Source organism: Gavia stellata, chromosome 11 (genome assembly GCF_030936135.1).
Source record: "Gavia stellata isolate bGavSte3 chromosome 11, bGavSte3.hap2, whole genome shotgun sequence".
In the NCBI taxonomy this organism is placed as follows: domain Eukaryota; kingdom Metazoa; phylum Chordata; class Aves; order Gaviiformes; family Gaviidae; genus Gavia; species Gavia stellata.
The window spans coordinates 150,131-178,127 of NC_082604.1; the positions used below are offsets into that span (position 1 = coordinate 150,131).

General features: G+C 48.9%; 1 protein-coding gene across 1 annotated transcript in view; it reads left to right on the forward strand.

Moving 5' to 3' along the window:
• Positions 1-1,844: 1,844 nt before the first annotated feature.
• LOC132317720 (hydrocephalus-inducing protein homolog) overlaps positions 1,845-27,997 on the forward strand; it is a 71,162-nt gene continuing 45,009 nt past the window's right edge. Inside the window, exons 1-10 of the mRNA XM_059822820.1 lie at positions 1,845-1,949; positions 3,093-3,218; positions 5,122-5,241; positions 8,668-8,802; positions 15,716-15,915; positions 18,563-18,687; positions 22,156-22,357; positions 24,169-24,352; positions 25,770-25,869; positions 27,027-27,145. Coding sequence (XP_059678803.1) covers positions 1,845-1,949; positions 3,093-3,218; positions 5,122-5,241; positions 8,668-8,802; positions 15,716-15,915; positions 18,563-18,687; positions 22,156-22,357; positions 24,169-24,352; positions 25,770-25,869; positions 27,027-27,145 — 1,416 coding nt within the window. The remainder of the gene's footprint in view (positions 1,950-3,092; positions 3,219-5,121; positions 5,242-8,667; positions 8,803-15,715; positions 15,916-18,562; positions 18,688-22,155; positions 22,358-24,168; positions 24,353-25,769; positions 25,870-27,026; positions 27,146-27,997) is intronic.

Here is a 27,997-nt window from a genome sequence, read left to right on the forward strand (position 1 = left end):
TCTGTGCTGTTTGAAATGTGTCCTTTTAGCCAGAAACGCAGGCAGCCAACTGAGAGCCAAGTGTGAATTGGGAATGGTGGCTCCAAGGTGAACCTGATGGTGAGAGTTGGATATTGTGAAGGAAAACAGAGGTGAGCTCATGGGGCAGAGAGGGTGTTGGCAAGGGAAGAGGGGCTTGTTGGTCCCTGTGGGGTTGTATGTACAGCCCCAGGAATGGAGAAGGAGCAGTGATGTAAACCCTGTACCTCCTCTGAGCTGGTGGTCCTGAGCATCCGTGGTGGTGTGAATTTCAGCTTCTGGGCTCTCCTTTTGAAAGCGTGGGTCTCCCCTGGGGAAGATGGCTGATGCTTCACTTTGTGGCTAGTTTGCAAGTGTTCTTGGAACTGATAAGCCCTGTCCTGAGGAAGAAGCCTGGAAGGGACTTGGTCTTCCCTGTCTCAGCTACACCTGTGTCTCTGGCAGCAAGCTCTGTGAGAGGGATGATCTTTCCACCTCCAAGCATGGTGAAGCCCAAGACTGGGTCAGAAAGCGGTGGCTGCAGTCGTCTACATCCTGCAGGACGTCCTGAACCGTGTGTGTAGGCTTGCAAAGTATGTACACCCATGTTGGTTTTAATTTCGGGTCCGTTGCTGTTCAAAAATGGCAGCTTGGCAGTGCTGCCTGGTGTCTGTATCCTTCAAGAGCCATGGTTATGGTGAAGAAGCTACTGGACAAGCTGGCTGTGGCCTCCCCCTGCTCAGCTGCCAGCACTCTGGCTGGTAGCGTACAGCTGCAGCGACACCTCCCCACTGTGCTCTCTGGGAATGCAGTGTATTCCTACCCCTCAAAGTCCCCGTTAGCTCGAAAAAGTAATAATCTGTAGTGTTCACCTTCTCTGCCATCGGAAATTAAGCAGCTTTGGCAGACCGTGTGTGTTTTGGGAAACGCTGGAGCCCCCCCGCGGGCTTTGTGTGCAAAAGCCGAGAGAATCCAAGAAAGCTGCTTTTTGCAGAGAGCACCGGTCCCCTTCTGCTTGCTCACCAGAGCCTTCAGTTTGGGTGTTAATAAGTGAAAATGAGGGCCCTCGTTCTCCACGGAGAAACATTCTTGGGCACTGTGGTAATTAATGCCTGGAAGGAGTCATATTTGCTGTATAATTTTTGTAACTTAAACCAACCAAATTAGCCTTGAGAAACTATAGTTCTTAATGAAAGTATTGAACTCTACGCTCCATTAGTTGGAAGCATCACCAGGCTCCTTGCACAAAGGGTGGACATCGGGTTTGCAAAGTCAGCAAGTAGTCTGATTTTATTAACGCTGGGGGCAGCAGCGATCCCTGGGTTTAAGGTTGTTCATAGTACTCCGAGCACTTAGTAGGGTCAGGCACACAGTCACATCAGGTCAGCTGCCCTGGCAAAATGAAGCAGCTAAGTGACATTTACCTTCCTTCTGTTCCCACCGGAAAACTTGTAAAAAGGAATAAAGGACAGTTTGGCTACTACTAGAGATTGGGTTAATAATGCCAGTAAATGGGATTCCAAAAGCAATGGAAGCGGGGGAAGGTGAGAAATGCCAGCAGGCCCTGGTGTGTGTTTGTGGCTCGTGGGACTGCACCCACAGCAAAAGGCTGTTTTGACTCAGGGAATGTTTGTTCTGGGGTTTTACTGCTATGAATCTTGACTGTGCCACTTAAATACGGTCTAATCACGGAACAGGGTGGGGAGGCCTTAAGTTCTCTACTTCGGAAGGATGCTGCAGCCTGGAGACGTGGGTGTGTCCTCTGGCTCTACCGTGAATGGGATTCTAGAGTTTCAAAGTTCCGTTGTTGCTCCTTCCAGGTGAGCTGAGAGATGGCCACTGGCAAGATGCATCTGTCCATGGGGTCCTCCAAAATGGCTGATGGATTCCAGAGCAAAGTGGTAGCACCTCGTTTTCCAAAGCTAGTTAGAGAGACAGAGGAGTCTGTAACTGTAAGTACCTGCTGTGGCTGGGCAGGACCTGTGTTAAGGCTGGAAACTCCCCCTGTGTCCCTCCTTCGCCTTCCCCTCGTGTTGTCTAGCAGCACTGTGAAGCTGGACCCCACCTCCCCATCGCTTTGCTGCCCGGCTTCTGCCGGAGGTGGCTGTCATGGTGCAGTGGGGGATGGAGTGCGTGCTGCTTTGGGGAAAGTCCAGAGTCTTGCCTGGAGGCCAAGTTAAATGAATGTCCTGGGCATTGCACTGGCATAGCTGAAGCGTGAGTGTGTGCTTCGTTCCATCCTCTTTGTGTGGGCAGTAATATCTTCTGTCACGTAGGCATACTTGCCAGTGCTGCTCTGACCGTACCTGCCCTCCAGGCAGCCAGGCATGTGGTGGGCTGCTTGAGCTCTGCCTGAAGACGTGGCTGGTCCCAGACAGAACAGGTTGCAAAACAGTAATTGTATCTCATATCCTGTGTGGAGCACGGATCCAGCCCTGCAAACAGCAGTGGAGTCAGGGCGATTCCTCCTTCCCATCCAAGATGTCCCCTTTGCTGACTGGAGCTCACTTGACTGGAGATGACCTAGTGCTCAGGCTCTGTGAATGAGATATCTCCGTGTACTTCTGCAGAGGGGTCTGTGAGGCCAGAACAGAGAGAAAACAAGTGCTAATTAAGAAGAAATAACTAAAACTTGGGCCCATTCCTCTCCACGTCAGTCTTGGCACAATGCTGCTTTTCTGCTTTCCTCTGACTCACCCAGCTGTGACATCACACACGTGTTGGTTGTGAGAATTGTGCAAGGATAGAGTTTGGGGATTTCTGATAACTCCTCCCCACTGTCTTCAAAGGTCACTGGCTCAATGCAGCAAAACTAAAAAGAAAACAAATGCCCGAAGAGCAGAGATCCCCAAACATGTCACATCAAATCACGAAGGAGAAGCTAACGGCGGGGCAGAGCCACTTGGTTAGAGCGTGTGTGTTCCGCTCTATATCATTAATTTACTGATGTTAAATATTTCAGCAGGTAACTTAGGGGACTTCCAGGACTATCCTAGTGGCTGTGATCACAAATTATTCATCAGTGGCAGTTGAACAAGAAAAGCCTTTCTGACCAAAGGCATTTGTGTCACTCTTGCTGGTGTTTTGCATTTCAGCTGACTCCTTCGGCCTTCCTGAAGGAGATGTCTCTCACCACGGAGCAGAGGCTGGCCAGCACTGGGGAGATGAGGCGGCCCCGGATTATCCAGCTTCTAGACATGAGTGAAACCTCCCATCAAAAGGTAGCCTTTTCCTGCCCTTTTCCTTGCTGTGGGTGACATTTGAAGAGGGTGCGTGCTTGTGACAGGCCTGACTCCAGCTTCTCTGAATACCTCGGTGACTAGGTCCTGTTGTCCTTTCCAACTCCCGAGTGACTAGTGATAGGACAAGAAGAAATGACCTCAAGTTGCGCCAGGGGAGGTTTAGGTTGGTTGTTAGGAAAAATGTCTTTCCGGAGAGAGCAATGAAGCATTGGAACAGGCTGCCCAGGGAGGTGGTGGAGTCACCATCCCTGGAGGTGTTCAAGGAACGTGTGGACATGGCACTGCGGGACATGGTTTAGTGGGCATGGTGGGGTTGGGTTGGTGGTTGGACTTGATGATCTTACAGGTCTTTTCCAACCTTAGTGATTCTGTGAAGTGCTGGTGGTGGTGGAGTTCCTTCTGCTGGGGGAAAAGTAAAACATTTTTCCCCCATGAGACATTGAAGTCCTGATATGCTTAGTAGCCAATATGAATAACCTCTGCTGAACTTGGTGGGTTTTGCTGGAATTTAGCTACCAGTGCTAAAGCCCGATACTGGGGGAAGGCTGGGGCAGGACACCAGGGTGCGAGCTTGCCGTTTTCCATCCTCCTGCTGAAATAGTCATATCTCGCTTCGGTACAGTTGCTGGCAAATGCTTGGGGCCATAGGACTCCCTCAACGGTGGCAGCATTGGCCTTTGAAAGCTGAGGGCCTACGGTAATTATTCAAGATTTAACAAAACCAATTGCATTAATGCTTTGGGTTGGAACAATGTGTGGGACCCTTGCAGGGTGTTAGAAATTGCAGGGTGCCAGATATACAGGGGAATCACGCCGGGCAGAGGCGATGTGGAGGTGCTTTATCTGGATCAACGTTTACTTTAAAGCTGCTTTTCTTACAGGACTGCTCAGTACAACACGCAGTCCAAATGGGTAGATTGCTGAAGTAGGCTGTTGAGTGGAAAATTGCCAGCCAGAGACCTGTAACGAATTGGTTAAGGATTGCCCTAGACAGCACGGGAGGTTGGGAATGCGTCAGACGAGTGCACAACTAACTGGCAGTGTGCCGCCGCCACACATGGAGACCTGCCCATGTTTTTCGAGGGGGAGCAGTGCAGCTGGAAGAGGGGAGACAAATCAGGGAGGAATTTCCTCAAAGTAATGCCTCTGCTCTGTAAGCATTTGCTGTTTGTGTATGTTTTCAGCCATGCTTCTGCAGTGGTGTTAATTAAGAGCAATAATAGAATACAGTAAAGCATCCCTTTTAAAGCTCATGGCAAAAGGAGATCTCAAGTCCAGTCTTACTCAAGTTGCCCAGTAATGCTGAGAAAAGAGCTGAACCTTATCACCATCCAATGTTCCCCTCACATGTCTTTTTCCTAACTACTGTTACTTTCTTGTTGGCCTTACCTCCTCTGGTACTGTTCTCTTCTCACTGATTTCTAGGCTCTGTATCAAAAAATGATATCTGGGGATGTGTGGGACTTGGTCTCTCTGTCTCAGAGCAAAGATCATCCCGAAATGGTTTCCCATGGAGTCTCACGTAAATTCTTGGGTTTCGCTTTCTCCGTGAGCGCTCATGGCTCTTTCAGTAAGTGCTCCGGAGCTGTGTGACCCCGTTAGCACAGGGCTTTGCTTGAGGTAAGCGCTGCCTTGCATTTTGGAGAAGGAAACCTGGAGAAACACCTCCCAAAGGAGCTTATTAGCTTGAGCGCGCTCAGCGTGGCCCAGAAACTTTTGCTGAGCTCAGAACACAGGTGGGTGAGCTCCTGTTTCCCTAGTGTGAGCTGGGCAGACGTACTCACCAAGAGACTGTACTTCACGGGAGATCAATGTAGGAATCTCATTCATGAATCTTTTTCCCAACAGCTGAACCTCTCACTGCTCTCTCTTGCATCTCCAGTTCTCCTCAGTTGACCTGGACCAGAGCTTGTTTCAGCCTTTTCCATCAGAGGTGGTGTTTCAGAGCTATGTCCCCCGCGAGGTCTATGAAGCGCCGCTGATTCTGAGGAACACCGACAAGGTAAGTGCTGGGACGTGGAGGTTTAATGCCGTGCTGGAAGAGGAGAGCAGTGTAATTCACATGGTATACAGCATAGCAAGTTATCTGCTGCAGCGCAGCACGTCAGAATCAAATGTCTCAGCACCTTTATTTTGCAAGCTGGTGGAAATCTTCCCATGCTGGAGATTCTCCCCCTGATTTTGGCCACGCGTTGGTGGTATCTAGCCCAAAGGAGCTTTTCTAGTGAGCATCCTTCCTCTCGAAATCCCCGGACTGAGGGGAATGTCGAGGGCTGTACAGTCCGTATCTGCCCTCATGCTTTACCTCGAGTGTGTGTCGTGTCCTGGTGGCTCCTTGGTTAACCTTGGTTTCTGGCAGGGCATCTCTGCCTCTCACAACCTGTTTAGCTGCCTCTGCAGCTCACTGTCAGAGCACAGGGGTTGAGTCTTCTCTGCTTTATGTTGGAATAAGTTACAATTAGTGGTGTTAGCACTCCAGAAGGGGTGTTTTGAAACAGCAGTGGAAGCGGACTGATTTAGCAGGAGCAGTGGGAGGCCTTTAGGGGCCACTTTAGGCTCCTGCTAAGTTTAATTCAGTTCTGCCCAGGTTCTTCTAAGGCAACGTGGCTCTCTGCTTTCCCTTTGGAGAACCACAGCCCATCCACAGTAACATGCTCTTGAAGGTCTCCACCTTTACTTGAAAAAAATGTGATCGTTTTGAGATTTCCCAAGGAAGTTGAGAAGGGAAAAGTTGAAAAACGTCAGCAATTTTGTTCCACTGTAAAGAGGAGAATTGAGACCTTCTGAATTTCAGTAGGGGAAATACTTGATGAAGTGAGGCATGTGCCAAGAGCAAGCTGGTGGGAAAAGAGAGGAGCGAGGAAAGGAGCTGAGTTAGAAGGTGCTCTGGGAGAGAACATTGTACAGGCAAGGGTTTCTCTTGACACCTAGCAGTAAGTGTGCTGGCAGCAGAGAAGGGTCAGAAAAAGAAAGGTGTAATTAAAGACAGTCTTGTGTACTGAAGAGTAAGACGTATCCATGAGAGGAGGGCGGCAGGATGGGAAGATGGAAGTGTGCACGAGAGCGGGTGAATTAACCACCTCTCCAAATCTCCCTGTTGGGGGAAACAAACAGGTGGACAAAAAAGCGCTGTTGGGGCATATGGCAGGTGGAGGAAAAGCAAGAGAAGTCAAAGTATATTGTGAGATGACAGGTTTTGACAGGGACACGGTTGAAAAGGAGACCCTTTGGCAAGGGAGGATGCAGGCGTGGTCCCTCAGTTATTCCTGGAGAGTGCTGCGCCATTCCTGGTCTGGCGTTCAGCTCGGGGATATTGGAAAGATGCAGCGTGGATGCCCATGCCCCACGGATACCATTTATGTGGTCCACAGTGATTCTGGGCACTCTTTGCTGTAGGTATCCTTTCCTGATTAAAGTGTGCCTCAGTTTCTCTTTCCCTATGGCTTTGCTTCATTCCCACTAAGTCTTTTGGCTTCAGGTGCTCCGTTATCCAAGTGGCACTTCAAAATGTTTGTCTTTGCCAAGTACCAGCCAACAGGCAAACAGTTAATTTGCTCTATTCCTGCTTCCTCAAGTGGAAAAGAACATCTGCATCAACATTTCTGCCTTTCCCAGTAAAAAATCCTAAACTTGTACAGCTGCACCTTGGGATTTGTATGCCCTGGAAAGAGGAGGCAATGTGTGAACTGCTGATTTTTTTTTTTTCCAAAATGAATTAGTTTTGAAGCTAGTAAGACCTCAACCATTGGATAGTGCTGGTGTGAAAGTAAGATCGGCTCTAAGGAAAATCCTTGGCATATTTAAGTACACAAAGTTAGAGATGATAGTCCTAAGAGAGGTTATTATATTTTACTTTCGTTGGCTTTTGATAATGTCCTAGAGAAAAGCAACATGTGCTCTGTCTCAGTTTTCTCACCAGTTTCGCAGATTCTTCTGAATCATACTGACTTATACTGCATGGTAGCCTGGTGCTGTCTGCTCCATCAAAATCCAGCTGACAGCAAAGTGTATTCCAAAGAGAGGCTCTGTAATCATTCAAATACAGAAGCGCTTTGCTACATACTTCCTGTTTGTACCTGTGTTTTGTACAAGTGCTTTTCTGTCTTCAGGCTGCTCCTCACGTCTTCTGGGTGGCTTTTGCTGAAGGTCTTAACTCATCTCCCAAGGGACTTGGTGACCAAAATGTTTGTCTGCAGTGTGAAATTGGCTCTGGGAACTCGCTGCCCCAGGGCATTGCTGGGAGGAAAGAGTGTTTGGAGAGTTCAGGACTGCCTCAGCCGTGGGTTATCAGGCTCGGGTGGGTGGTGCAGAATGGATCTCCACTTTTGCCAAGCCTCATGTGGGTTCGTTGTTTCTCAGTGAAGCTGCCTGTCAGTCAAAATCACCTGTTTTAGACTTTCTGAGATGAGGTTTGGTGCTCAGGGGTTGATATCCGTGTGCTAGAAAATGCCTGTGTGCAGTCTCTGTGTTTGTGGCATCCCAGAGGGCAGAAACTTGCAGCAGGGTGCCTGCAGGGACTCCCAGGTGTGGGGAGGAATGCCCAGAGATCTGCCTTGCCTGCACTGGCAGCTGCCTGGCTACAATCAGCAGGCAGCAAGAGGCTCCGGAGAGCTGAGATTGGCTTTTAATAATGAAACCACACTGTGAGTCAGTGCTGGTCATGCATCTCAAGGCAGAAAATGCCTTTGAAGCCCATAATTGGTAGGCACAGCCTGGGGGGTCGCCTGGCTTGCCATTATTGTGGTAAGTTGACTGCTCTGATCTTCTGCATCAGCCTTTCCTTGTAGAGTATCATGCTTCTTCCTTGCTTCTCTACAGCCCCCTTTAAATTCTCTTAGCCATCTCCTTGTTTCTGGGGTTGTCCCTTTGTTTTCCTATGTTCCTCCTTTTGCTCCTCAGCTTGCTTTTATTCCCAGTAAGGCCACAATGTCTGTGGTCTCCTTCTCTTGTTGGTCTGCCTGCATGACTCTGTAGCATTGCAGCTTGACTGCCCTGCTCAAACCCGGTATGTTAGAAGTGAATTTCTTCCTTGCCCCAGTATAACAACGTCCTGTTTTGCCTTCAGATGATACATTCCCCCCTTAGAAGTGTGATGGCATGGATGTGCGCAGGCAGAAGCAAGCAGGTTCTCTGGGTTTGTTGACTATGTGGATGACTTGATTCTGGTATCGTATCGCCATGCTGCTGGTGTCTTATCTGCTTGGCACTTCCTTCACAGCAGGGCATTGCCCTACTGCCTCTGGCCTGGAGCTATTTTGCCCCAGCCGAAGGGATTCAGGTCCACCCTTGTGTATTATGTGTATGTACCTCGAGAGGTAAAAGTGCTTTGGAAAGGTGATTGAGGAAGGATGTCACCAGGGCATGGCTAGGTCTCTTCTCCTTGTGTTTCCACAACTGGCAAAGTCATAGTTTCATGTCTTTCCTGCAGGTTCCTCGGCTGGTGAAGGTCGTCCTGGAGAGCTCACCTTATTTCAAGTTGATCGGCCCCAGGGATGTGTACCGTAAGGTAGCACCTGGCATGCGTTCCACTTTCCGCATCCTTTTCACCCCTGAGGAGAACAAGGTGAGAGTGGAGGTGCCAAGAGGTTGGTGCCTTCAGGGGAAGCTGCACCTGCAGGGCCGGATTCAGACCAGGGCATCTGGTGTGGGTTTTGTGGAACTGTCCTGGTTTTGGTGGGGTTGCGCTGGATCTAGAACTGGGGGAAACTCTTTCCCCATGGTGAAGATTATGCTCTCACAGGCTGGAGGCTCTTCCGTGTTCCAGACTGTTTTTATCCTTCAGCGCTGGCACATTTAATGTAATGTCTATAGGCTTCAGGGATAAGAGAGTCTACTGTCTGTGGTGGGGCAGCCTCTCAAGGTGTCGGTTTGTAGTATCTGTGCGTTGCTGCATAATTATGGGTTTGCTCCACTAATTATAGATACAAAGGTCTGTTTAAAAGTGACCTGTTATTTGGGGGACCCGAAGTAAGCCTGATCAGAGTGAGGACCACCACCTTTGAAAACTGCAGTCACCTTAATGTATATCACGTTGGACACAGTAGTGACACAGCTGAGCGTTGTGTCTAAAGTAATCGCTTTTTTTGCATGCCGGTTGTAGTCCACACCCTGCTGTGAGGTCTGCTCCAGGCTGCAGTTGGTCACATCTTGGCATTGCAGGGTGCTGCTAGGCGCTGCAGCAGGGACTCGCAGGCTGTGCTTTCCCTCTCTGTGCTTTCTTGAGCGTTCGTGAGGGAAGGTGCACGTGGAACAGTAGGAAAGTGGCAGGGAGGGGTGTTGATAAGATGTTTAGCCATCTCAATGGCATGGGTGTAATTATTATGGAAAATCCTAGAGGCATGAGTAGATCCAGAGAGGTTTTCTCTTTCCCACCTGGCAGCCACTTCCCTGCCTGGCTCTGGACTGGAGCAAAGATGATGCTTTTTCATCCCCTGTGTTTCCAAGCCTTGCAGCCGTGCTGTTTCTGAGGATACTTGCCCGCCTGCGATCCAGCTGCGAGTGTAGGGGAGAGGGAGTGCTGTGCCCATGGCAGGGAGCCAGGCTGGTGCAGAGCCACTGAGCTCTAGATGTCCTTAACTCAGCGGGAGGTTGATGTGCTGCAGATGACGGTGAGACATCTGCCTGGCAGAGCATGTCTAGGACTAAAGGGGCAGGTACAGTCTGCAGGCAGACCCCTTACCCCAGAGCCTGTGGGCAGTAATACCGGTGTGGCTGTGTCTTCATGCGTGTTATTGTGGTTGCTCTGTCACCTGGCGCCTATTCCGTGCCACACATACTTTTGCTTGGAGGTTTGAACACCAGTGCCGTGGCCCTGGCAAGTCTGATTCTCAGTGCTGTGATGCGAAGGGTCAGTGCTGTTACCTGGAGGCTTGTTAATACAGAGGATTTAGTCCATGGCAGGGAAGGGAGGAAGCATTGCAGGCAGACAAAGACAGGCAGGCTGACTCCTTCCACCAGCACCCTCCCACCCCTTAGCACTGTTTTTCGCATGACTTTGTTGGAGAGGCAAGGTTAGGGGATAGCTCTGAGCGGGCTGGTGTTTCTGCAGCAGGCCAGAGGTGCAAGATCTCTTTGGGCATAGCTGTTTTCTCATCTTCCATTTGCGGCTTAGATTCAGTTTAACACTTTGTCCTGTCCTCAAACAGTATGGATATAGAAAACTAAAGAGGGAATGCCCTGTGGTGCCTGGCTCCCCATGCTTGTGAAATAATCTGTTCCTTTGGAGGGACTGAGAAATTATTTAACATCATTAATATTTAGGGTAAAAATTATGTTGGCCTCGGGCAGTTCTCCATGCTACCCAAGTGACACGAGAGCTTAATGTCACTGAGGTAGGCTTTGCAAAGTACAGTGGTGCCTTTAAAATGTGATTTGTTAGTATAAATTAGTGTTCATTTTTGGGGTGGAAGAGGTAAACGGGCGCCCATGAAGGGCGGCAAAGTGCTGCTCTTCAAGTTTCGAGAGGCAGCAGAGCAACACGTGAACATCACCACAAGTAGAAGTAGGGTGAGATAACTGCCAAGAGCACTGATGTCCAATACTTTGTCCCTTGTCTTGCCCTTGAACAGGTGAGCATCTGGAGTAGGGAACTCTGCCAGCGAGAGGTCTTCCTCACAGCTTCGGCGACACCCTGGCAGGGTTCTGAACTGGGTTTTGTGCCCCGTGCAGGGGTTGTGCAGGGCATTGGGAGAGGGGTGCGTGCTGCTCGGTGAGGAGCACGTGGGGGTTTATACAGCCGAATCAGAATTTTGTACAAATCGAACATTTTGTCTCGTCCTTGGCGGAGCGTGAGTCAGCGAAGTACCCAAGTGCTGTAGCTCAGCTAGAAATGCATCAGTAGCATGGTCAGGAGGTGTACAGCACCTTGAAAACCCCTTAGTGAAGAGGCAGGCTCTTGGAAATGGTTCTGTAAAGCCACCTGCGTTGGGCTTGCAGTTGCTGGCATGCAGAATATCTGTGGTTTAGCTGTGGAAGGCTTATGAGTGCTCCCTTGGCACAACCTCTGCCTCTCTGCTGCTCCATGATCCACTGGGATTGTGGACAACCCAGTGAATCGGGATGCAGGTACAAACCCCTCTGTCAAGGTTGGCAAGACTTCCTGGTGTGGAGCTGGTTTCTATAATTCTCTTGATTTGAATCTGTTCTTCCCCAGGGTACGTCTGACTTCAGTGAAGTCGCTCACGATTCAGGGGAGTAAAATTGCAGCTAAGCCCTAACTAAAAGGACCATGGGAGTTGTTAGTGGCTGAAATGCCATGTGCCATGCAGGCCTTTCTTGAAAAATGAGCCGTTTCCTATTGTCTCGCAGTCATTTGGGAATGTGCCACGTGATTGGACTGTCAGAAAGTGAAGAAATAGCTGACATGTCTCTTTATTAGCACTTGTGTTACAAATATGAAATGCTAATTCTTCTGTTGGGCAACATATGCAATTAGTTGTTCTTGCTGCTTCTGATTGACGCATTTCTGTTTTATGGCTCCGGTTGTACAGCGGGGGTGTTCTCGTGCCACCTGTGTTCCCGGGTGTCCTTGCGCGATGGTCTGACAGTCTCTGCCTAACTGGAAACCATCGTGGAACTGACTGGCGAATAAACAACAGCCAGAAATACTGACATTTGTGTGTCCTTTAGGCTTATCAATAGATTATCTTAAAGGAAGAAGGAAGGAAGACGACTATAGAACCACAGCACAGCCTATTCTGTTTTGTCTTCTTGCTCTTTTCACTGTAGCAATACAATATTTTCAGGCAATCCAAGTTCAGTCTGTAAGGTTTGCAAAATTCATTACCGATGCTCAGTGGAGGCTGAATTAATGCTCATTGATTAATATGAAATATGACAGGACGATGAGCTGTTCCATTACTGAAATGAACTCCTTTAAAATTCAGTCCAGCCGTGTTAGATGTTTTGTAGCACACGGAAGCTATTCCAAGTGTACTTTCAAGAAGACTCCTGGGAGGAGGCAAGGGGCAGAAGATCAAGGCAAATGGCCCTGCGCAAAATGAACCTGGAGCGAAGGGACTGATTTCAAAGCATCCTGTGACTTGGTGGCTGAGGGAGGCAGGAGGAGGGGTACCCCTTCTCGTCTGAAGCCATCTTCATCCTCCAGCCTCCCTCCTCTCTTTTAACAGCCCTTATTTTCCAGCCTTGATGGTATCATGGTTTCAGCAGGGAGCTTGCCCTGTTTGACTTACTATGCTACCTCCTGCTACAAGGATCTCTTCTTTGCAGTTGCCTGCTGCAAGGAACCCAGTGAGGTGTTTAGGATCGGTTCTACAGTAAAACTGACATCCGAGTTTGCTGGCATACTGGGCAGTTAAGGCTGCTATCTCTGTGACAGTAATGGATGTTAGCCTGAGTTTGCAAAGAGCTTGAAGTGACACCTTTGATACAAGCAGTTGCTTTAATTTCAGTGGGTGCTAATTCAAATGCCATCGGTGACACTTTGCAGGCCAGAGCTTGTAACTTACTGCTTATCAAAGGGGAGTAAGAGAAGAGGAACCATCATACAATGAACTGCATTTTCCCTGAAATTGAGAGCGGAGCTGTATGAAGCATGAAGTCATATTTTCATGAAAATCTATAGCCTGAAGCTGCATCTAAACACAATGGTCTTTAAAGCATGGAAGTGATGCAACCCCTCCCTCACCCAGGCATGTTTACTTAGAGACCTGGTTTTAAACAGCCTGCTAAGGGTTTGCAGTTGCAAAGTCAAACAAGATTTTAAACTGGCTTGGACTGTACCCCTAGACTGTGGGTAAGTGCATAGCAGAGTTGGTAAGACAGGGCAGTGCTGCTGTGGAGAATTGCAGCCTTGATTTTCCAGGGGAGGGCGATTCAGCTTTCAAAAGCTTACAGGACCATGGATTCACAGCAGTGTGAGCAGCCAGCTTCTGCCTGGCACCCCTCTTTCCTTGGTTTCCCCCCCCCACCCGGTTTGGCCTGACGCTGCATTCAACTTTGCTGCGAGGTCCCACTTTGGGGTCCTAGAGCGCGGTTGAAGGGGCAGCACGTGCTGAAGTGCTTTGAGTCAAGATTTGTACAGAATGCAGCGTCCCAGGGTGTCCCTGGAGAAGGGGCTCAGCACACAACATGTGTGTATGTGAATGGCAAGAGGCAGCTTTCTCTCTCAGAGGTCGCGGTTGTCTCTGCGAGGCCAAATCCTTGTTGCTTTAGCCTTGTCTTCGCACACCTGGAGAAGTCCCTTCCCCAGGTGCTGCTGTGGAGGCAGTCCCAGTGCCCCTCACTGGCAGCGGAGCTGGGAAGGCTGCCTGTGCTTGCTTTTGGGGGGGATTGATTCCTTGGGCTCTTATTTACATTGCTGCTGATCTGCTCCTTAGCGATGACAATGACTTGAAAATTATTTCCTTTTAATTCCCTCAAATGCCTCCAACTGTTGAAGTTTTCTTTTTTCTTTATCCCCCTGCTGATCTGAACTCCTTGCGTCCTCCTCTGTCTACCTGGCATCTGGAAGGGAGAGATAAGTAAATATGGCATGCCAAGACTTAATAAGGCACGCAGATTTCAATTGGATTTACAATGCCTTTGTTACAGTAGTGTGGCCAAAATAACAAAAAAATAAGTAAATAGGATTCTTTATTTGCTAATGCAGTTTCTGAGGATCTAAACAGTCCAGGATGTGAAGTACCCAGCTAACAGGTGCTTTAAATTCACATGGACTGCCCATAGCTTTTATTTTAGAGGGCTTAGGCTGCAAGGTTCAGTACAAAATTGCTAATTCAGAAGGACTTGCTGAGGATGAAACGCATTCCTGAAATGTGATCTTCCAGTCTGTAGGTCATTTGCTGCAGTTCCTTTCCTGGTATTTTGCCTTCCAAATATGAGAAGCAAAAGCCCTTCTGCAATATCCAGTGTGAATATTTGAGATACCCAGAATAAAAGATCCTTCTTTATTCTTTTTCCACCTTGGATGTGACCGCGTCTGTTACTGCAACCTTAAACCCCAGCCAAACAGGTGGTTGGTAAGCGCTGCGTGTTAACTTTTGTGCTAAAGCTGTAGCTATGTGTCTGTGCCTCGTCTGGCTGCTGTAGGTCCCTTGCAGGCTTGGAGAGGATGGGTATGGGAGCAGGAAATCCCAAGGGCAGAGGAATCTGAATCTTGTCTGTTTGAGGAGGTTTGCTGCTGTGTGCAAATCCTAAATTGTCTGCTTGCTGCTTCAACAATTATAAAAATACCAAACGAGATAAAAGCACTGAGTGGAAAAAAGATCAGGACGGCAAGTGAGTGATCAGAGGCAGAGCTTTTATCAACTTGTCAATAAGAGCTGCTGGAGGTAATGGCTCCTGGCCCTATGAAACAGTTTTACCACTGCTTTCAGCGGGGGGCAAGGTGATACTTCCAGCCCAGCTATGCCACACTGTAGATCTGGAGATCGATCTGCTCAACCCTACAGCAGAATGATTTTGGTGATTGGATTCACCTCCCTACTGCTAAATGCCAGACAGCTTGAGGGGGGTGTGTGTGTCTGTCTGTCTCTTTTCTGAGCAAGCCAATGACTGGGAATAGCAGAGCTGAGTTTGCTCTGGTCGGGATGTCTGACCTGCCTCAGGGAGGCGTGCTAGCAAGGCAGCAAGTCGCTTATTCTGGAGACTGTACAAAAGAGAGGTGATGAAGACATCAGCCATGCAGCGGAGAGGAAGCAAAGCTGTTTGCTGCCTCCGCTGAGGCTAGGAGGAGATGTAAAGGGAAATTGAGATTACACAGAGGAAGAGCTCTCTTTAAGCCTAGGGCAGAGCTGGAACAGGCTGCTGAGGGCAGGGGTGGAGTTGTTAGTGCTTTCAAGTACTTGTCAAACATCTCTTGAGTAGTGTGGGTACAGAGCTGAGCCAGTTCTGGGGTGGGGAGGTGGATCAGATAACCTTTTAAGGGTGTGTGTCCCCAGCTTTGTCTCCATAATGCTATGGGAAGGGGTGGGAAATACACCTGTACCCTACACTCAGCTGATATAAACCAATTATTGTGTCCAACTTGTTAAGTATTTCACCAGACTGACTCTTGATCATGCATGTGGCAAAGTCCTTCTGAAAGTGTACCTGAGCATCTCCTGCCAAGCTTCAAGGAGGTCACTGCATTGCTGGGATTGGAGTTGGCCCTGTGGCACAACTGGGTTCTTAGTGGTGCCTTTAATAGTCTGCAGTGGCGATCAAGGCAGGTTCTTGTTACTGCTGTAATCCCGTACATGAAATGAGTCTATTTTGGTGCCTCAGAATCCAAGTGTCAGATGATTTTGTCTGGATCTGCCAGCTTGCTGGGAAAGCAGGTGACTCAAGGGGGTTGTTCCTTCTTTGTGAGTTAGCAGCCCTGTTCAAGTCGTGGTACTGGACTGAAAGGTCATTCAGGCAAAAAGGACTATTATATTATTGACTGCCTCTGTTAGAGTCCTAGAAAACAGCAGCTTTCCTTCTGCCGTGGGGATGGTACTAAACGGACTGTGCTGAGATTGCTTCTTTCCCTGCAGGATTACTTCCACCAGCTCACCTGCATCACGGAAAGGGAAAAGTTCGTTGTGCCGATCCGAGCTATAGGTGCCCGAGCCATCCTGGACTTCCCTGACCAGCTGAACTTCGGTGTCTGTCCCGTCAAGTACAGCACCCAGAAAACACTGCTGGTTCGCAACATCGGGAACCGGGAGGCCCGCTACCGCATGAGCAGTCAGAGGTAAAGGAACTCAACATCTTGCTTGTGCAAAACACTGTTGCGTGATAATAGATTTGGTAAGCAGTAACAAAAAGGAACCAGAGCATCTGAGCTGCTGTATTGCAGGCATAGCTGGAACTGGGCAGGACATGTGGGTCTGGCAGTTGCTTACAGTGTTTTAAGCATGATACAACCTTCGATGAAACTCGGCAAGCTGCAGGGAAGTTTCATACTGCAGTGGTGTCTCCAGCACAGCATCTCACAAGACCAGTTCTGTTAGTTTGAAAGAACAAGTAAAGGAAGGCAACCTGACCGCCCTTGGGCTGTATGGGATAGTGCGTGGCAGATGACAGGAGCTCTAGGAGCTCAGTTCATGTAGACCAAATGCAGTGTTAGGAAATGACCAGCTATGAGCTGGTGGAAGAGACATTTAAGAGTTGATCAGCAGCTATGTCTCTATTGGCAAGTAATTCTGAGCAATTGGAGATCAGTCGATCAGAGCTGAGGGTACTGAGGTCCTGACAGTAACACTGTGTGGTCCAGGAACTTTGTTTTCCGGTAGGTTTGGTCTGGTCCCTGGGAGCAAATATTCTTATGTAGAATGAGCTCTTAAGTGGAGACGAGCAGACACGGGCTTCAAGACTGCACTACAGCCCCCAAGCAGAATGCTACTGAGGGCACAGGCAAAAAATGCAGCAACTCTGTGGTGCAGGGGTTGGGGGCATTTTCTCCTAGAGCTTTATCTCTCCTAGGTTTCCTGGAGAGTGCTAGAATGTTAGTAGCTAGCTTGCAACCTGCTGGTGGTAAGTACCTTCTGAAATGGTTGCATACCACTCTCAGCCAAGTACACCCGTGCTCTGGGAGGCCACAAGCACAGGGTATTCCGGTGGTCCCCTATCAAATGCCTGATGTGAATGGTGTTGCAGTCAGCCTGTGCTGTTCCTTTTGGTCTCAGAAGGCAGTCACCGGTTTTGGGGTTTGCTGAATTGGAGAGGGTAATGCGTTTTTGACACCGCATCTGCAAGGAAACCAGTTCAGTTGGTTGATAATGAGAGTTGTTTGGTCCCAGAGGTCTCGGTGTAGGAGCTGATGTCAAGAATGCAGCAAAGACCCACTGTCTGACTTGGTGCACCTGAGTAGCCTCAATTTCTTCCCCAGGAAAGCAGGGCTCGAAAGAAGACTTCTTACTTTTGTCCTGTGAAACGTGAGGGTCCAAGAGGAGCTTCCACCAAAGCCTGGCAAAGCTATTTAAGCAGGCTTCCAGGATGCTATTTCAGCAGGCTGCTGCTTATCGCTGTGGAGAATACATAGGCAGGAACTTGCAAATCGGTGTACAGTTTTCCTCAGGGCTGTCCAGATCTAGTTGTCACCACCAAACTAAATACCCAGTAAAGGCAGGCATGTTTTTGCAGTGTCCTTGCCAACTGCTCTATTGAGTGCAATGTCATCAGCTGTCACTACTTAGGTGAGCAAAGTTCAGCTGGCGCATGGCTCCAGTTGTTCTCATTATTTTGGTGTGCGCATTGTGTCCTCTAATCATGGTAAAACTCTCCAGAACGTGGTTTTAAGGTGACAAATTGACCACCAGCAAAGCACTAAACCCAGTAACTTTTGTTTTCTAAGTGTGGCTGTACAAGAGCCATGAAGCGCAGCTGCCGTTGTGCAGAAGCATGTTTTATCTGACTTAGCCCTAAGCATTGAAGCATCGAGTTTTGTTTCTATCAGCCAAGAGCTGTTTACCTGGTGACAAATCATAACTGCTCATCTTAAATCCACAGTATGACAACACATTTTCATAATTATTTCCAAGACATTGCACAGACTGTCTGGTGGGCCAGGCAAACAGTTACCGAGCTTGGAGTACAACCCGGAGTCCCAGATTGCATTGCTTGTGAACAGAGAGAAGACCTCCTGTTAAACTCGCCTTGCTATGCTCCTGTTAATGGTGCTTCATTTCGCTAGGGATTTAATTGTTCAGGCTGTAAATGGGATACTCCTTTTGTGTTTTGTTTCCATGCTGTGGTATCACTCCAGTCTGCATTTGCATTCAGATTTTTCCTGTTGTTCTTTTCTTCTTGGAGCAGCTTTCATTGAAATGCCGATAAAACTCGCCCTTTCTTAGGCTAAACCAGGATGCTTTCAAGGTAAAAAAAAAAAGGATTCTGCAAATTGAACCATAACTAGTCCCGGGTCTTCAAAAAGACTTTTATTCTCTGTCTGATTTCTAGGCTGTGATCTCATTGAAACAGGTATTGCCTTCACATTTGCATCTCTTGAGGTGAGGTTTCTGGGTGGCAGGAAAAGACAGATTCCTGAGGAAATCAGCATCAGGTTGTGCATGCGAATAGCTGTTACCATTTCTGTGCTCTTCACAAGCCGTTTTCTGATGGTATTGCTAGCAGTTGGACTCCTGAGGCTGCAGAGAATCGGACGCAGAGCATGGGGGAGATGAGGTCATTTTATGCCATGGGATCATCTGAGGGCTGGATCTCTGCAGAAGCGGGATTCAGTCGCTCTGTTTCTGATCCTGTATGTTGTGTTTGTCTTCTGCTGGCTGTGGTTTGTTTGCTCCTTGCTTGCCCAAGTGAGCTGAAGGGAACTAGACTGCCAAAGGAATACAGTCCCCAAATCTCCCGCAGTAGTCCTGATAGCTCTCTTTGCCTTGCAGCCCTTTCTCCGTCGATCCCTCCGTCGGGACTCTTGGGATTGGTGATGCCATGCAAGTGACAGTGGAGTTTCACCCACTGAAGACGGGGCACCATTCTAGGTCCTTGGTAGTTCACTACGACACAGGTAAGTGCTGGGCGCTGCGTGGTGCACGCTCTCTGTGTCCTTCAAAGCAGAGCCCTTTCTAAGCAGAATAATGTTAAGTTTGCTTTGTGGGCAACTTCTAAAAGCTTTTCTTCCAAGAGCTCTGCATGTTTCAGTGCTTAGAAGTGAACAGATAAGGGGCAGAGGCTGAGCCTGTCCTTGTTCTGTATGTCCTGTGCACTGGTCCCTCGCTGGGGGACCCTGGTGTCAGCATGGTGTTCTGCACCCAGCACCTTCTCGTGACAGTCTTCTGCCATCCTTCCCCGTTGTCCCAGCCACCTCAATTCCCTCTCCAGGTGTACCTGCCCTGCCCCAGCTTTACCTTGGATAAAAGTGAAGAATAGTTGGTGTTGAGGGGGTTGTTAAAGTAGATCCCCTCAAATGGGAATGAGATTTTGGAATGCTGTTTTTCTGGGAGTTGCTGAGTGGAGGAGAGAGAAACCTCGACTCTCCATTGCAGCATGCGTATGCACACATGAAGTTTTAGTCCATGACAACGCTATGTTTGAAGCATAATGTGGGGAACACATGTCTTTGTCAGACTCTCTCCAGTGCCTGCTGTCTCTTACACACCTCTGTCCCATGTACTGCTTCTCCATCGTCTTGCCACAGACCTTTTTTTCCATGTTGCCCTCTACCCATCTACAGCCCATGCTTCCCAACATCAGGACTAAAGTAGCCAGGAGTTGAGGGCTCTTGGGATTTGGCAGGAAGTGCTCAGTGCCTCCCGAGATAGGTGTAAAATGTATGCTAGGGTACGAGAAGCCAAGATCAGGCCACAGAAATACCGTCAGCTTTGTAAGTCACTTTAAGAGTAAGTGGGGAAAACTCAAGAAAAAGGTGCGACATGTTAAAATGCTTCTGTCGGCCTTGGTTCAGCAGAGGTATCTCGTGATGCTGAACGAGACGCTTTCTCGGTTGCATGTATGCATTTGGTGTGCGTTTTCTCTTGCTTGAAAGAGAGGTTTGTTTTGTCCCTATTCCTGACTGTTGGTCCTGGGGAGCATGATGTCCTAATCCAGGTGATAGTGTGATGCTTTAGCCCAGCAGTGAACATTTTAGTTGTCTCGAGTTTGTAGGAGTTACAAAAATGCTCCTTTATCTTCCAAATGCTCTTTGTGGCTTTATGAGTTGTCACAGCTTTGTTCAATATTTGTCAGTTAATGACATATTCCCAGAGAATGGTTTATGCTCACTCTGAGAAGCTCATGGGATGGGTAGCGCTTTCTTGAAAGAACTACTGAAATTTCAGGTAGAGAAGCACAAAAAAGTGCCTCATTTGTATGCATCTAGAGAATCTATAGGGTATTCCGAGGGCTAGATCTTTCTTTGACTCTTGTTCTTACTGACAAAGAGTACTGGAAAAGTACTAACTTTTCCCTGGAAAAGTACTAGTACTTTTGTGTAATTTCTGACCAATAAGATTATTTCAGGCCCTCAGGTTCCTGTTTTGTGACAAATCATGACAAGTCTTTCCTTATTCACATTTCCCGGGCCATTCGTGCTTTTACAAACCTCTCCCATCTATCTCCCATACGGATTCCTCAACCGAGAAATCTGTTCAGTCTTCATATAGAAGCTGCTCCATACTTTTAATCGTACTTTCTGCCCTTCTCTATTAATTTCAAATGCTTCAGCTAGTGTTTTTGAGATCAGAACTATACCCAATACTTCAAGACCTATGTGGCCATGGGTTTAGACAGTGAGGTGACAGTTTTCACGGTGTTTATTTTGTAGTAGTTTGTCTTGATCGTTGTGGAGGATTAGCTTGTGTTTCCATAAACCTGAGTTGTGCATGCTCGAAGCACTGTGCCTGTCTCCCATTTCTTGGGTCCTGGCTCATCTGCTTGCCAATGTATGCCGAGGATTCAGCGCAGGGGAAAGGTAATGCTTATAAAGCATGGCCGTCTCTGTAACTCTTCTGAAGTTCAGTGATTTTTATATGCTAAATTGTCCATTCTAGGAGGCAGATTGTCCAGTCCTTGGAAACATTGCTGGTGTTCTCCCAACGTAACTCAGCTCTGGCCACAAATCCCTGCCACTCCAGACTCCCTTAAGAGCAAAGAAATTGAGGATTGTACAGGCATGAAGGCTGAATTCTCCATGTGCAGACATGAATGGCTGACCGTAGAGATCTACTGTTTTAAGGGCGAGTCTTGCCTCGTTCCCCAACCCGGCTCCCAGAATGAATGTGATTCTGCTGCGTTGCCTGGCTTAGGATTGAAGGAGTCAGTCCAGCTCTCCCCTTGTGGTGTGGCATGGCAGCCTTTTAAAGGCAGGTCCATCCACTGGCTGCCTTGCTGTAAGCCCTGCAGTGAGGAGAAGGCTCTGCCTTTGCAGACGGATGCCCTCCAGGCCATGGCCGGGTTGCTGCGCTTGTCAGTTGGGGCTGGCTCGGAGGCTTTAAGCACCACTCCCTAGAAATGCCATTTCTGGAGAGCATGTCTGATGTTTGCTGTTTGCATCTCACCTGGGAAACACTCACCCACAACAGGAAGAGTGGGCTTGGTAGTGACGTTTGAGCTCGGTTGACTCCCAGGAGTTCCTTGGTTGGGAAGAATGAAGGTTTGAAAGCTCTGGGAATGAGGGAGCCTTTGGTGGGAGTCTGTTCTGGAGGGTGAAATGCTGGCAGGTACCCCAGCAAGACTCCAGCCATTAGTCAGTTGATGTGCACAGGCAAGGCTCTCTCCTCTTCAGCTTGTTCTGAGGTGGAAAGCAAAGATGTCCTCACTCTGGTCGTTGAATAGCTTGGGAATATGCAGCGTAGACTTGCACCCTCAGGCATAAGCAACAGGATCCAGGCTGAAGAAATGGGCTTGCAGGACTGTAATGGGCGGGCTGGTGTGGACCGTGCCCTACCAGTCTCATTTTGACATATCTTCACAAACAGCAAGTGAGGGTACTGCTTCTACAACACAGTGAAGTTCTCTTCTGCGTGCCATCCTGCGGTGGGCTGTCCCTTCACTTGTTCCTCTGAACCTCCCTTTTCTGCCCACATGCCCCCAGGCATCTTTGCTTGCCAGCAACAAGGGATCCTCAGGAGAGACCCACCACTGGTGGTGTGCCTGCAGGAGACCCTGGTCAAGCTATGACTGTGGTGGGACTCCTCAGAGTCACCTGAATGACTTTGATGCAGAATTCCCCGTGACCTGAGTGGGATGGCAACCCAAAGGCCACCTGGGCACGTCTGAAAAATCTCACTGTAAATGCTGTCACGTTGGGGATAAACCTCTACAAACACACCCAGAAATAAGGTGGTTTAGATGGTGTCCAGGACATCCTTGTGCTGTACACAGGCAGCTCTCAGGATGAGATAAATGTGCTGATCCGTGGAACTGCTAATACAGCTAAAAGCTGTAACGCTTTCTTCTGTTACGTGTGGTTTGCTCTCTTCCTGGTACTTCCATCAGCAAGTGAGGTGAGCAAAGACTGCCCTTTGCTTTGTTGCAGGTGAAGATATTCACACGAGCCTTTATGGAGCAGCTGGAGATGTCAACATCAGGCTAGACAGGAACTCCTTGGCAGTTGAGAAGACTTACCTCTCGCTGTCAAACCACGGATCCGTGGTCATCCACAATCGGAGTGAAATCATAGCCCACTTCCAGTGGAAGGCTTTTGCTACACAGGAAGAGGAGGATCAGCGGAAGCTGAGGTGCGTTTGAAAGATTCGCTTCCATAAGATACGCTGCCCAAGGGTAAAACTGACGTGTGGGCTCAGGGGTGTTGGTGCTTTTGAATGGTTTAGGACAAGTAAACCATCCCCAGCATCAGGGTGCGTGTCACTGAGTTTCAGGGTACTGGAGCTCAGCACTTCCCATTCCAGTTCCACCCATACTCCAGCTGAGGAAGATGTTTTGGAGAGGAAAGGTTGGTTGCAATGACTGGATAGCAAATTGGTGGTTTGTGGGAGCACAAACCACTGAGGTCCAGACATCCCTGGGCTACAGAGGGTCCATGAGGCTGAGGAAAGTGTCAGCACTCGTTACCTGGGATGTAATGTAGCTGCAGATAACGTAACTATTACGATAGTCACTGCAGTTTCTTCCACTCCAGCTTTGATAAGGTGGCAGGCTCCTTTTCCAGCAATGTGCAGGGTAGGGTGAAAGTTGAGGCCACCCTGCTGTAGGGTGTTAATTGCCTCACGCTGCCCTGGTTTCCAGCACAAGGAGCTATTTGTGCCCTTCCTTTGAGGCTGGGGAGAGTTTGGAGGTGGAGGGTTGTGCAGGGAAGGTAGGGCAGCACAGGACCTGGAAGTGCATTTGGGCTTCAGCCACCCGTGTCTTCATGGTGGTGAGAGATGGGTCAGGCTCTTGAAAGTGTGTCTTTGCTCAAGCTTTGAAATTCCCATTTCAGGCAGCAGAGAAACACTTGCAGCCTGGGGGGGTGAATTGGAAATGACACTTCAAAGCTTGGGTGATTTAGGGAATCCTTGTGTGACTTTTCAGACTTGGATGGATGTAGGTATATAGGAGTTAGTGTGAACCCATAGCTGATCAGGAAACTGCCTTAAAGTGGAGCACTTTCTGAGGGCCTCTGAGCAAATAAAGTGCAACGTAATTAGGTCAGAAGCGCCTTGAAGGCCAAAACTCGTTTTCCACTGTTCTCTCTTTTTAATGACACAGTGTGTGACTTCTGTGCATGCTCAGTGTGTTGAAAGGAAACCTCCTGACCTTCTCTTGGTACTTCCCTGGCCCATTCCTTTACCATCTCTTCCCAGCTGCCTGTCTCAGCCTGGACCCTGAGTGTTCCTCTTTCCCCTCAGAAGCAACCAGGTTTCCCCACAGTAGACTTCAACCGGATTTTTTTTTCTTTTTTTCCAATTACATTTGATCTCGTGCCAGTTTGTGTCTTAGAGTCTGAGCAGGACATTTTGTTCTTCCTTACTTGGAAGTCTTAGGGATGGTCATAGCTCTAAGGCCACTGTCCTGCTGTCAGAGAAGCAGGGATCCCCCGGTGGAAGGCAGTATAGGGAACTGGGAGCAGGCATTGTTTGCTTATCCCCGCTGGTCCAAAAAGGAAGGAAAAAGAGTGATGCTCGTAACCTGCAGCTGAACCCCAGGTGCTTCTCCCCTTGCCAGTGAAGCCCTGCAGTGGGTGCTCCTTGATCTTTATCTGCCTCCCCCGAGCAGCTCTTTGGTCGGAAAAGCCAGTTGAGGTTGGTGGATTCTCCATCAGTTGTGGCAGTGGCTTTGAGCCAGGAGGCTCTCTTGAGGGCTGCTAGCTTTCCAAAACCTCTTCTTAACTTGTGAGTGTGGAGTAAAACTACCTGCCACGCCAGGGAGCAAGAAGTGATCATCTGATCCATTTGGGACCCCATGGCTCGGGGTCAGCCCCTTGCTGAGCTGCTGCTGGTGCTGCTGTTCCTCCCCGAGTGCGTTGCTGCCCCTGCACTTACCCGGCAGTCTCTGCAAATATGTTGCTTATTGAATTATCTGTTTGGTTTGTCTCTCCCCGTGGCCGCAGGCTGTGTCGCAGGCTGCAGAGGCAGGAAGAGGTCAAGACGGATTGCTTCCTCAAGGAGTGCACGGTGGACCCCACTCTCCGAGAACGCCTTTCCCTTCTCTCCCGCACCTTCCGGAACCAGAGGGCAAAGGTGCAAGGAGACTCCATGCTTTTCTCCGATGATGTCTTCACCATTGAGCCGATGGTAAGCTGTAGCTGAGAACCTCCCCTCCTCCTCCTCCTGCTCCTCCCTGAATGAGGTCACTTGGCAGACCCCTGCATCAGCTGCCTTGACGTGCCGAGAGAAAAGGTCAGGTTTCTGGTGAGGCTGGGAGAGCTTGTTACAAAAACCACTTCTGAACTGCGGGCTCCTGACAGGCAGTGAGAGCCTGCCTAAAGCTGAGCTACTGCAAGGGCTATAAATAAGTGTTCTTAGAGTGCTCAGAGGTATTGATTATTATATGTAAGGGCACACCTGACGCATACTGTATGGGCAGTAACAAAGGGTATTAGAGCATTGTCAGTTCACGTATTGACCTGAAGAATGAAATGGTCCTGTGTGGAAAGGAGGCCAAATTCAGCCCAAGTTTAGTCATGGAAACACCAATCCCTTTGTATAACCTGGACTTACACCATGTCTGAATCTCCCTTCCAATGGCATCTGTGAGCCTGGACACAAGACTGGCAGGTTTTTTTTGAGTTGTATGGCACATAGGTACAGAAAAATCTTTGCTTTTCTGTTTCTGCAAGCAAAACCCCATGCCCTTCAATCAACCAGAGCTCTGATTCTGAGTATTTGCATGGTCTGAGACGAAGAATGCCTGCTGTCTGAGCAGTGCAAAATCCCTTCTCATCTTGGAGTGAACCCTAGAATAAGCCCAACCTCTTCTTTTTTTAAAATAGGTGAAACTAATTTTATTTTTTTTAACCAAGGAAGGGGATCGTGTTCTCTTCTTGGTTACTCCTTTAGCCCATCGAAGGCTGAGAGCCAGCAATGTCAGCACAACTGCAGTTTCACACCACTGTAGCTGACAGCAGCATGGTGTGACCAAGAGACTGTGTCAGAGCAGTAGGAGTATTGTAGAGTGGGAGCTGATGAGCTGAGCCTGAAGGGCATCGTGCGATGCATTAGAGTTGATTTTGGAGTGTGTCCCAGGGCTCCTGCTTCGTTACAGTTGGAGTATGACTCCAGAACTAGCTCAACCCCGCCTTGAGCTCCTGAAGTGCATTAAGGTGAGGTGCAGAAGTCTGGCTGCCCACAGTACTGCATGCTGGTACTCCATGTAATGATGTACAGACATGAAGTGTAGCCAGGTCCCTTTTACTTAGACTGGCTGGTACCTCTGAAGAAATCCTGCTTGATTTGCTGGAATTTGTTTGCCAGTTGGGTTGCTTCGTTGTAGCCCTAATTTAACAAAATGCCTCTCCCGGGTGCCAGTAAAGGTAAGGGACTTGGGACAGTTTTTTGCAACCGCTTCCAGACTCTTTTATAAATGTTGTTGGCAAGTGTTGCTTGCTCCTTGCTCTTCACTGATGCTCTAAATATAGGCTACAGGGCTGTGCTTGAAAACAAGACATGTAACGTTTAAAGAGAAATGGTTTTCTGTCCGCTTCTGTTTTAGGAGGGAGATGTCTGGCCAAATTCTTCGGCTGAAATCAAGGTGATCTTTAAACCCCGTGAAGCCAGAGTGTATCAACAAGCGGTCTACTGTGAAATCTCAGGTACAGCTCCTTTCTTCTGCTTCTGTTACCCATGGTGAAGGTGAGGCACAAATAGTCTTCCAGCCCCCTCGGTTCTTATGTAGTTGCTGGGAAGGGTGGGTGGTCAGCAGGTCAGGGCTGGCACATGCCCGCTGTCCCTGCGGTTTCCAGGTGATCTCCTGTCCAAGGCCAGCCCTCGCGATGCCTGGCTACAAGCTTGGATCACTGATCCCAGAACAACCAAGGCAGTGAAGGGATAAGCTTTCATGCCATGGGTTTGCCAGCATTTGCTCTGCTGCAAGGTGCCTGGAAAGGCCAAAGAATGACACAGCAGAACAGCTTTCGTGGACGAGCACTAAGCCCCTATAGACCATATACTTCCAAGATGAATCTTTATTACACGGATGCATCATCAGACGCCTGAGGCAGCAGGAGCTGAGTTACAAATGTGCTCCCAGATCCTGGATCACCTCCCGCTCCCCAGATGCTGTCAGACCTCAGGTGACTGAGCCCCGCTGAGTGCGGGGTGTCTGCGAAAAGACCACTTCTGGCCAGCCTGTGCTTCTCTCCCTGCGTGGGAATTGTCACCTCGTGGCTCGGCGTCTATGGTGCATACGGGTAGCGTTGCACAGGCCTTGCTGTACTGAGCAGGGTGAACGTCCTCCCTGGGAATCGGAATCCGAGCAGTCCGCTAGACAAGCTTTATGCCCATCCTGTCTTACGGAAGTGCTGTCAAGTCTTCTTCTGGGAGCGGTTACTGTTGATGTGCGTATGGCCGTTAGCAGGGAGCTTCGCCTTGCTTGGGCTCGTACTTCTCGGCTCCTGTGCTGTTGTCTCTGATTGCATCAGTATAGATGGCAGATTTTTATCTTCAGTTCTGTTTTGTGAGCTTTGTGCCTTCACTGAATGGATTTCAAAGCTCATCTAAGTGTGTGGGAAGAAATTCAGAGATCGTGTTTTAAACTCAGCATCCCGTTTTCAGGGTGCAAACTGATCACTAAATTAGAAACCAGCCCGAGGGCATATGTCCTGAGGGAGGAGAAGGGTCCCGTATCTTCTCCCTGGAGCATCTAGAGCTGGTCCCATCCATCGTGGAGTCAGGGACTAGCATTGAGGCAGGCTGGAAAATCCAGGGCAACAGAGGGAATTACTGTACTGAAACGGCAATCTCTCCCCAGGCCGAGAGGCCAGGCTGCCCCTGCGCATCAAAGGTGAAGGCATAGGGCCCCGGCTCCGCTTCAACTTTGACCAGCTGGACATCGGGAAGGTTTTCATTGGATCAGCACACAGCTATGAGGTGAGCAGGAGGGGTTTGCAGGGGTTGGGCTGGATCCTCACGGCTCCCGGGGCAACGCTGAGCCTCGTGGACCTGGGGGATTCCTGGCAACTCAGGCAGTTGTGAGCAGGGAATATTTGACATACTAGTCAAGTTTGGGGGGTTTCACAGAATCTGGATACTTTTGGTGGGGTCTGAAAGGTGTATGTTTTCGTGAAGCCCTAGTCCCTGCTTTTTGGCAACGTCCATTTGAGATCAGCTGGGAGGCTTCATGCAAAAAAACCCCCCTTGACACATGAAAGCAGCACTGGGTCAAAAAGATAAGTATTCAGAGGCTTTTGTTTCAGCCCTAGATGCAAAGCACCTTTGTACTCTGGCTCTTAAAAAGCAGCTGGAACAAATTTACTGTGTTTGAACTCAAGTCCCTTGCAAAGAGTTTTCAGTTAAGTGCATCCTACCAATTCCTGGGAGTCAGAGGAAAGCCGTCCAGCCTCCTGGCTCAGAGCTGTCCCTAGGAAAGAAATTGGGAGTGCTTCCCCTCGCTGACGAGCCCCTCACCACGCTTCGGGCTTGGTGCACCTCTGGCTCTATGAAGAGCAAAGCATTTCTGGAAATGAAGCAAAGGCACTTTCTATATATTTGCCTCCCCCCAATGATGTCAAGTCTTCTGCAAAAAAAAAGATAGAGCAAGTGAAAGAGGTAGAAGACGAGGCAATACATCATGCCAGACACTTTCAAAACCTTGACTATGGCAGGGAAGGACACATTAAGGTGTTTTCTTACGGAAATATTGTGTGCTCTGTGCATTTTTAATGCTGATACTTTATTGATTCTCTCTCTATCAATTTATGATTTTCATTACTTGAGAAAATG